Source organism: Lactuca sativa, chromosome 9 (assembly GCF_002870075.4).
Source record: "Lactuca sativa cultivar Salinas chromosome 9, Lsat_Salinas_v11, whole genome shotgun sequence".
Lineage (NCBI taxonomy): Eukaryota > Viridiplantae > Streptophyta > Magnoliopsida > Asterales > Asteraceae > Lactuca > Lactuca sativa.
In genome coordinates, this window is record NC_056631.2 from 47,584,231 (window position 1) to 47,594,231 (window position 10,001).

The 10,001-nt window shown below is 30.1% G+C and overlaps 1 protein-coding gene across 1 annotated transcript; it reads right to left on the reverse strand.

Annotated features, from left to right (window-relative positions):
• Positions 1–3,181: 3,181 nt before the first annotated feature.
• Positions 3,182–6,424, reverse strand: LOC111919528 (tryptophan aminotransferase-related protein 3). The gene is made up of 5 exons (XM_023915088.3): positions 5,997–6,424; positions 5,436–5,730; positions 5,057–5,346; positions 3,679–3,959; positions 3,182–3,582 (listed from the first exon to the last, which is right to left on the reverse strand). The coding sequence occupies exons 1-5, from the start codon at positions 6,329–6,331 to the stop codon at positions 3,368–3,370; spliced, it is 1,416 nt and encodes a 471-aa protein (XP_023770856.1). The 5' UTR covers positions 6,332–6,424; the 3' UTR covers positions 3,182–3,367.
• Positions 6,425–10,001: the final 3,577 nt, after the last annotated feature.

Here is a 10,001-nt window from a genome sequence, read left to right on the forward strand (position 1 = left end):
TAAACACACAAACAAATGAGCAAACGAAAAAAAAAAACATCGTTTAACATATTAGGGGAAATATGTATATTTGTATAAGTTTATGTATGTATGTGAGTATATGTATATATATTTATGTATGTGTATGTGTGTATATATGTATGTGTATGTGCGTATTTGAGTATGTGTGCGTATGTGTATGTATGTATGTGTATCTATGCATACACATGGTTTTATGTACATTTATATGATATATAACTTTGTGAAATGAAAAAAACGATCAAAGTGTAATGATGTTGTGAAAAAAATGAAACGAAAAAAACGACATTTGACCATTGAAAAATAGAAAATACAAAAAACGACATTTTTAGTTTTATTTTTTTCACAACATCATTATACTTTGAATGCTTTGTTCTCACCAACTTATATATAACATAAACATATATATAAAGGTATGCATCGTTAGAAGTCATTACTCATTTACAACTTTATTATTCTTTTTTATATATTTAATATAAATAAAAGTTATTTTCTATACACAAATACAAATAAATACACACATTTAGATACAAACCATATGTATGTAGTATGTTCAGTATATAACGTATTTGTTTAATGAGGTTAATTATGGGTCAAGAACAAACATAAATAGCTTTTTGTATCATATATAGTAATGAGTTCTAATGATGCACATTCTTATACATACGTTTATATGATGTATAACTTTGTAAAAAAAACAATCAAAATATAATTATGTTGTGAAAAAATGAAACGAAAAAAACGACATTTGACCATTGAAAAATAGAAAATACAAAAAACATCGTAGGTAATCCATAGGTACATTGTTGTTACGAGTGAAAATTGAAATATGTTGTCATTATTAATATTAGGTAAATTGCATTGTTATTATGGTTGAAAATGATACTATTTTGCTATTATTAAATTAGGTAAAACATAATGCTATAATGGGTGAAAATTATAGTATGTTGCTATTATTGATATTTGGTAAAGTAAACTGTTGTTATTGATAATAATTTAAGTATATTGATATTATGGATTGGAAATGTAAAGTACAATGATATAATTGATAAAAATATAGTATGTTATTATTATGCATATTAAAAGTTATTATTATGGATGTTAAAAACAATGTACATTTTTATTAGCAATAGTGTGTTTTTATATTGAATTAAAAGTAAAGTACATTGCTATCATGGTTTAAAGTTGAATTACATTTACTAACTGCATGTGTTTGTCTTGCTATATTTAGGTAAATGAGTTGCGACAAAAAAAATGTCAAACATGGAACAAGCCATGGAAGAAAAGCAAAGTGAAATGAATTTGCAAATGCAACAAATGCCAAATGAAATGGAATTGCAAGTGTAACGACAATTGGCGGCCTTTAGGAAATAAATTAATCCGTCCAGTAATCCACCAAGTAGTTCTTAGTTTTTGTTTTAGAACACTAAATTAATGTTATGTTATTGACTAGTTCTTAGTTTTTGTAATGGTATTGTAATGATATTTTGAGTATTTGAATGTATGAATGGCATGTTAGTGACTATTTTAATGGTAATGAATGTAATGGTATTTGACTATTATTTTAATTATTTATTTGGTTTTTTTAGCAGAAAATTTGGATATTTTTTAAATTATAAATTTAACATAGCAATAGATTTTTGACTGAATTGTAGGAAATAAATATTCTGTAGGAATTATAAATGTAATATAGCAATAAAAACTGGTAAAAAATCCATAGAAAATCTGTAGGAAATAAATATTCAGTAGGTATTCGGTAGGAAATAAAATCCAATAAAATCTGTAGGTATTCCGTAGGAAAAAATGTTGGTAGGTAATCTTTAGGTAAAGTAGTTGGTAGGTATTCTGTAGGAAAATCAGTTGGTAAGTATTATGTAGGAAAATCAGTTTGTAGGTAATCCGTATGTAAAATAGTTGGTAGGTATTCTGTAGGAAAATCATTTCGTAGGTATTCCGTAGGAAAATAATCCGTATGTATTTTGTAGGAGTTTCGTAGCTAAATAACCCGTAGGTAATCTGTAAGTACTTCGTAGTTAACGTGTTCTGTATGTATTCCGTAGTTAAATTTGTAATAGAATATTCCGTAGAAAATGCGTAGGAACGTTTGTAGCTAATTTGTAGGAAAAAATTACCCACGAGAGGTTTTCCTACAACTCGTTTTTTTGTAGGAAATCTGTGAGTAACGCCTTGTTCCTACGGATTTACTACCAATTATGCTGTAGGTAATTACTTAGTTTTCTAGCAGTGTAAAGCTTATCCACCTCCACCTATATGTAGATTTATGCTGACTATTATGTTAATAACGATCGAACTCAAAAAGCAAAATCCATAACAATGTTTCTTGGTTTTCTGCATTCTACGCTTGCGACTCCCTGGTTTGTTTATGTCCTTGGGATGCAGAGACATGAAAAGGGAAACGTTGATGCTAATGGGGGTGTGTGCTTAGATACTTTAAGATTTGCCTTCTTGACATTAAACATTAGAAAATTGTGAACCGATTATATAACACGTTTCTAGAACGCTATATTTTTTATTTTATTTTTATTTTTTTTGAATATTGTAGAGTAGATCCAAAATTTATTTATTAGTTATTTTCTAAAAGATTGATTCCTTGTCCATCACATATGGCTATATTTAATAAATGATTTAGATCGTGCTTGATGGGTTATAATATAGTCAAAATTTCCAGATTATGAGATTAATATAATGTATTGCTTGGTCAGCCCATCACATGCTTACTGGGCTTTTCGGAAGAGTGGTGTGTGTTTTTTTATTTTTTTGTTTTAATTATTTATTTATTTAATAGAACTAATAAATAAAATAATTAACCTGAAAAGATATATAATAGTATAAAGACGTTTTTGTTTAGTGTTAAAGAGAATATTTTAGTGGTTAAGTCGTAAAAATATTATTTTTATGTTATTGTTTTGTAATGAATTGTATTCACAACTTTATGTTATTATTCAATAATAAATAAATGAATAGTCATAGGTCGAAACAAAAATTAGAATTTACTATAAAAATACATATACATATTATAATCAACTATTTTTGTCAAACACACCCTTTATCTAAATCGGTTATAAAAACAAACATGCACGTTATAATATATATATATATATATATATATATATGTGTGTGTGTGTGTGTATGTGTGTACATATATTTAATTCATGTTGTATACATGTTGAATTTTACATATTATAATCAACCAATCAATTATGTTCCAATTATATCTTTGAGGCAACGGAAATTTCCCAAACATTGACACTACAAGCTTAGTTTTCACAAGGTTAATAGGCATAACCCCTTTATATCAATTTCTTTAAATTTTAATTCCTATCATCCTTCAAATTGACTCAATTTTACCATTTTCAAGAGACACTAACTCAGTGAGTCGTAGCAGAAGCAAATCAAAGTCATCTTGACTCTTGATAAGACTTAATCTGGCATAACGATCTTTGGCCCTGTAAGTACTTCCACCACGACTTGTAATTTTTCCTGCTTCTAATACCGCACCACAATCGTCCTCTTCTTCTCGCTCACATTTTACCCAAGCGTAAGCTACAATGATTATCAAGTCATATCTTCTTCTAATTTATAAAGTTAAACTTACACAAATCAAAAAAGAAAAAGAAAAAGAAAAAAATGTAATATTACCAGGAGATGGTAGCCTAGTTTTGTTAAAGAAATTGCAATGGAGAGGGTGTCTCTCTTGGATTGAAAATCTTGTTGACTTTGAGAAAACGGAATTCAACCTATCCCAACGTTCTCTCATTTTAGCATAAGCAAATTTGAAAAGTTGTGTACCATCGTCTTCAACGACTACTTTTAGAAGCTTCAAAACTCTTAATTGGGTGTCCTTTGAAATCCCTAAATCAGCAACTTCGATATATTTTGAAACTTTCTCATATACATCCTTATCTTTTATCACCGCCCATCTATGTATAATGAAGTATTGACAAAATGTCGTTATATAAAATCCATAAGACAAGCAAGAAGTAAAAGCATATGTAAAATATATAAAATGTAGTTTATATGTGAATCCTTGTGTATTATATGTAAGGTATATATGGAGTCAAGGATTATCTCTTCAAAAGAGCTCTTATATATATATATATATATATATATATATATATATATATATATATATATATATATATATATATATAGAGAGAGAGAGAGAGAGAGAGAGAGAGAGAGAGAGAGAGAGAGAGAGACTCCAATACTTATTGAACCATATCGCACTGATGTGGGATACAATAACACCCCCCCCTTAGATTCGCAGGCTCGATGATGATACATAGGGATGTGTTAAAACAAGGGGGGTGTGGGACGTCGACTTTGATACCATTGTGTTTGTGTATCCCATATTGGTGCGACACGACCCCATAAGTGTCTATATATGTGGTGGTATCCTCTCTCATCATAAGGGTTTTTTTAGAAAGAGGAAAGACTAAAACATATATAAACACTTATTGGACCATGTCACACCGATGTGGAATATAATAACACTCTCGAAATAGTCTTTATGGAGAAAGAGGAGACTCCAACATATATAAAGACATAAGAGACTATGTCTTACCGATGTAGGATGCACTAACACTCTAACTCGTAAAGGGAAACTCGATGAGGTCAGACAATGATGTGTTATTTAAGTTCCATGGGTGCAAAAACGGCTCTGATACCATGTAAGATATGCGTGGAGTCTTTAGTTTACTCTCCAAAAGAGTCTTTATGGAGAAAGGGAGACTCCAACGTATAGAGGTTAGACAATGATGTATTATGTCCTCCTCATAGACGTAAAACCTACCAAAAACACTAACACTCCTCCTCATATGAAAGCTTAATGAGGTTAGACAATGATGTGTTAAGTGCCGTGGGTATAGACGTCGACTGTGATATCATGTAAGATAGATGTTGAGTCCTTAGTTTACTCTTTAAAATAGTCTGTACGGAAATACGATAGACCCCAACATATATAAAGACATAAATGACCATGTCACACCAATATCAGATACACTAGTATAAAACTTACCCAAAACGCACACCAGCATGGCCTGTGAGCTTTGAAAGAGTAAAGATCATGAGATCATGATCAGAAGGGCCTGGAATGGGTGTAAAATGTGGCCAAAGATATGCATGATCGTATATAGTCTTCCCTCCAAGAACCGATGTCTTTAACTCCCCATCTGGATTGTTTGGTGAGGTTACAAATTCAATCACATCCATGTTGTTTTTTGTTGCATTATTTAATTTCCATGAGTTTGTATCTCCTTCAAATTGAAAATCCTCCGAATTAAAAAAAGATGTTTGAGTCTCATACATCTGTAGATCATCAAACAACAAATCCAATCAATAAATCATATAAAGGTACATCTCGAATAGGATTTTTATAGTGATTAAAACTTGTTTACCGGATAGTATGGGATTGTAGCCACAACATTGGAAGGTGAAGACGAGTTTTCAGAAGAAAGAGCATAGACAGCGGCACTAAGGAGTTGAGATGATCCGATACCAAAAACCAAGTATCGATCTTCAGTGATTGCATTCCCCACAATGGAATGTAATTTGCGGATGTATTTTTCCACCTCCGATGACATCATGGTGTAGTCAGCGTATCTGTAACTCATTCGATGCCATCCTGATACAACAATCGCACTCTTCTCTGCATTTTGCATCCAAAATGGCTCCAAAAATATTGGATCCCCACTGCACAAAAACGATAGTAAGTTTGTTTGTTCATCTTTCTGATAAGCCCGATGCACAAATCCAATTGATCATGAAATCTATGCAGTTTGTAGAATAACCATATACAATTAAACGGATTGGACCTTGAACTTTAGAACAAGTATTTCATGAGCATGTGTAAATAATTCACCACTAAATTTATTATACTCCTTTCTGGTTTAACTAACAGTTTGAATCACAAATTCATGTTAAAGTCAACGAAAATAGAATATGAAGGAATCACCCACCCACCAGCATCGGCAGAACAATCGGGAGAGAATTCAGAACAATCAATACCACCATAACAATCGTAGCACTCACAAACAGTTTGACCATAAGAAATCAAACTATCAAGGTAAGCTCTGCCATGGCCGGAACATGAGATTGCTGCGACGGCTTCCGCCTCCGCAGCTGCTTTTTCACTCCAAGTCAATGACGGACGATAAACAGTCTCATGCTTCTTCTCTCCCCACTGTAAAGCTCCTCCACCTCCACTTACGTACAGGTTTATGCTGAATAATATATTGATCACTATCGAACTCAATAAACAAAATCCATAACAATATTTCTTCGTTTTCTCCATACTGCTTTTCCGGATCCCTGGAGGTTTGTTTATGATTTTGTAGATGATGAAATGAACATATTTTAGTCGTTATTCATGAGATCGTGCGTCCAGAAAATATTATCATTGGCCTACGGAAATTGAACTTATAGGCAACTAGCTTCTAGAATTCTGAAAAAAAAAGAATTTAAATTAAATGAAGAATTATAAGAAAAGCAATTAAACATTTGAATATTACAAGTAGTTATTATAAAATCTCCTCCACCGTTTATTATTTGGATAAAATTGAATTGTCTAATTGGATAAATTAGATTGGATAATTTGGTTCAGATATTCGGATTTTTTTGGATTGGTTTTCAACAAAACCGAATTACTATTTTGAATTTTGGATTGATTTTGATTTATAAAATATGAACCGAATAATCCAAAAATACCGAATAACAATTTATTATTTATTTATTTTTAATATAACTATAACTATTTATTAGTTTTATAATTTATTTTATCAAATAAGTTTAAAAAGTTTCATCTAATAAAAAACATTATTATACATTTTCTTTTAAAAGTTCTTTATCTATTAAATATTAAACTATAATATATATTCTTAGTAGTTTATAAATTTTAAATCACAATTAAATATTTTTTTGCTTTTTTCTATAAAAATTGGATAATATTATAATTATATGTTATTTTAAAATGTTTTACTTTTTGAAAACCGAATTATAAAAACCGATCAAACCGAATTGTAATTGGATCGGATCAGATCGGATTTGAATTTAGTTTGGATTATTCGGATCTATATTTTGAAAACCGAAATCAATTTGGATTTAATTAATTGGATCGGATCGAACCGATCCATCCAAACGAACACCCTTACTTATGATAAACTAATTATACGAAAAACAATTAAACATTTGAATATTTCAAGTAGTTATTACAAGGGTTAATGTCGTTAAAACCCAAAAAAAAATTATTTATTTATTTATTTATTTTGGTTTTAAAATGTCATTATTATAAATTTTGGTAAAAGTGAATCAATTTTGTAGGGGTCTTCATTAAGTGTGTTTGAACCACTGGATCGACCTTCAAATGTTATTTGTGAAGAAATACTTTGACGGAAAAAAGAGAAGAAAATATGTTAAATTGGGTTCGATGCTTACCCTATATTTGAAACCCAATCTTGCCATATAGGGTAAGATGTGGCTTCAACGTCACAATATTGTCATGTTTTTTATTTGGTAACCTGTTAGATCGATGGTAACCCGTCAAATTGGTTGACATTACAACAAAATTGTAAATGTAATGACATAATTGAGAAAAACAAAACATGATGTCAAAGTAAAAAATTTTGGTAAACTTAGTGACTTTATTGCAATTTGGAAATAGTGGTTATCAAGAGAACATGGAGATACCGTTCATTTGGTTGATATTGCAAGAAAATTGTAAATATACTGACTTAATTGAGAGACAAAAAATATGGTGTTAAAATCAAGAATTTTGGTTAAATTAGTGACTTTATTGCAATTTACCCATATTTATACTCCGAGTCCCAAATATCTTGAAACTGTCTTAATAAAATAAGACGATCTTCAATCCATCTCTATTTTCCCCTCATAAATTGAGTAAAAAATAGAGTAAATAAATAGTTTTCATCTGCAACCCTACTCCATTTTCTATCCCATTTTTACCTCAAAAAGTATATTCCTAGAATATTCCATTTTTATAACTTATATATATTGTCAAATACACCTCTCTACTAATTAAACTCTATATTTATGATTAATTAATATAAATTAGTATATAACATGATATTATAAATATTAAATATTGTATTTAAATTATAATTAGTAGATAAAATAAACTAGAAATGTATAAAATAAAAATGAGAGAGACTAAAATTGGCAACCAAACTTCACCTCCATTTTTGGAGATATGAATAGTATTCCCCCAAAACTTCACCTCCATTTTTGGAGATATGAATAGTATTCCCCCATATATGGGGGAATACTATTCATATCTCCAAAAATGGAGGTGAAAATGGGGGTAGAGTTGGAGAAGAATTGAGGAAGAAATGGGGGAAGAAATGGAGTTTGGGGGTGGGTTGGAGATGCCCTAAGTAATATTATACATGTCGTATCCTTCTCTTATGTAATTCCCTCTCAAACATGGACACCTCAACTAAATTTGCCATCAATTCCATTTGTTCTTTTAACTTCCAAATTGCATTCTTGTAACTTTGTTCTAGAGAACGCTTGCACAAAATCAAAATAAAAACACAAATTAGGGTTTATTAGTTCATTTTAAGGATTTCGTTTTATAAAACAAACAAGAATTTTTTTGGATTCATAATCACTTGGAACTAGATTACTTTTACTTATCAGTGAGTTAGCATAATTCTGGAAATGATGAACACGGTTTTACTTCTTCCAAGATTCTCATTCTTTAAAAGACAACGGACAGAAGAAAATGGGATATGCATTTTGAGATAAGATTGTTAAAGAATGGTTATTCCGTGAATAGTGCAATGAATTTGAGGACGAATATGATGAGGAACGAATGTTTACTGATTCAATAGGTTTTAAACTGCAATTTGATTCCCAATTATATAAAAAAAAGCAAAAACCTAAGATGCATAACAAAGAAATAAGCTAAATGTTTTATTTGCAGTTTGTAAAATTCAAGAGAATACTTGATAAAAAAACTTACATATATATCTAACAATACACTCATATTTTTATGACACCATGAATCTAAACCTTGAAAGCCATATACATAAATGCGAATTTGAAACATATTTGTAGTTAGATATGAAGGAATATGATGAAACTTTTCACACTGAACGCATAATACTTTGAAACAAAATACGAGAGTGCGATGAATGTGAGGATGACATTGATGTGATTTTTAAGCAGCAGTGAGAAAAAAGAGAACGAGGACTTAATTTTGGTCTATGCAGGGGGTGATTAGATTGTTATTTGAACTCTAAAAGTGTTCGTAGACAAAAGTGAATATTGACTTATAGTGGTGGTAAAAGATATTTTCAAAAGGTTTCTTTATTAGCTTTTATGGTGAAAAAAACAATAAGTCAATAAGTTAAAAAGTGTTTGACTTAAAATCTCGTTTTTGAAGTTATTTTGGTTAAAAAGTTAAAAGCAACATCAAAAAGCTAAGTTTTACATGCTTTTTAAAATCTGTTTTTTGAAACTAATGAAAAAGCTATACTAAAAAGTGTTTTTAAGATTGCTAAACACTTTTTTTTTACTTATTGGTTTTTCAAAAAGTCAATAAATCAATAAGTTGTTTTGAAAAGCAATCATAAACACCTCTCAAACCCAAACCACAAGAAGAGTCTTATTTAAGGAGGCATATGACTATACATAATAATGCCAAGTCAGTTGACATATGGCGCCTATCTAGACATGTTATTTGCCACATCGTGTTATGAATAACCAAGAAACCGGTAAAATACCACCCAATTCCCTTCAATAGAAGGTCATTTCATTGTTTATACCTTATGATGCACAAAAATTAGTTTAGGGATACTTTGTAACCAAAAGGAAAAGGTTGTTTGGTTTTAGTGACATTAACCCTAGTTATAAACCAAAATGAAATGCTCCGACGACAACGTTTTTAAACATTTTGCGGTCATGAAATCTAAGACCCTATGTGAAATATAACTTTGAAATCATCT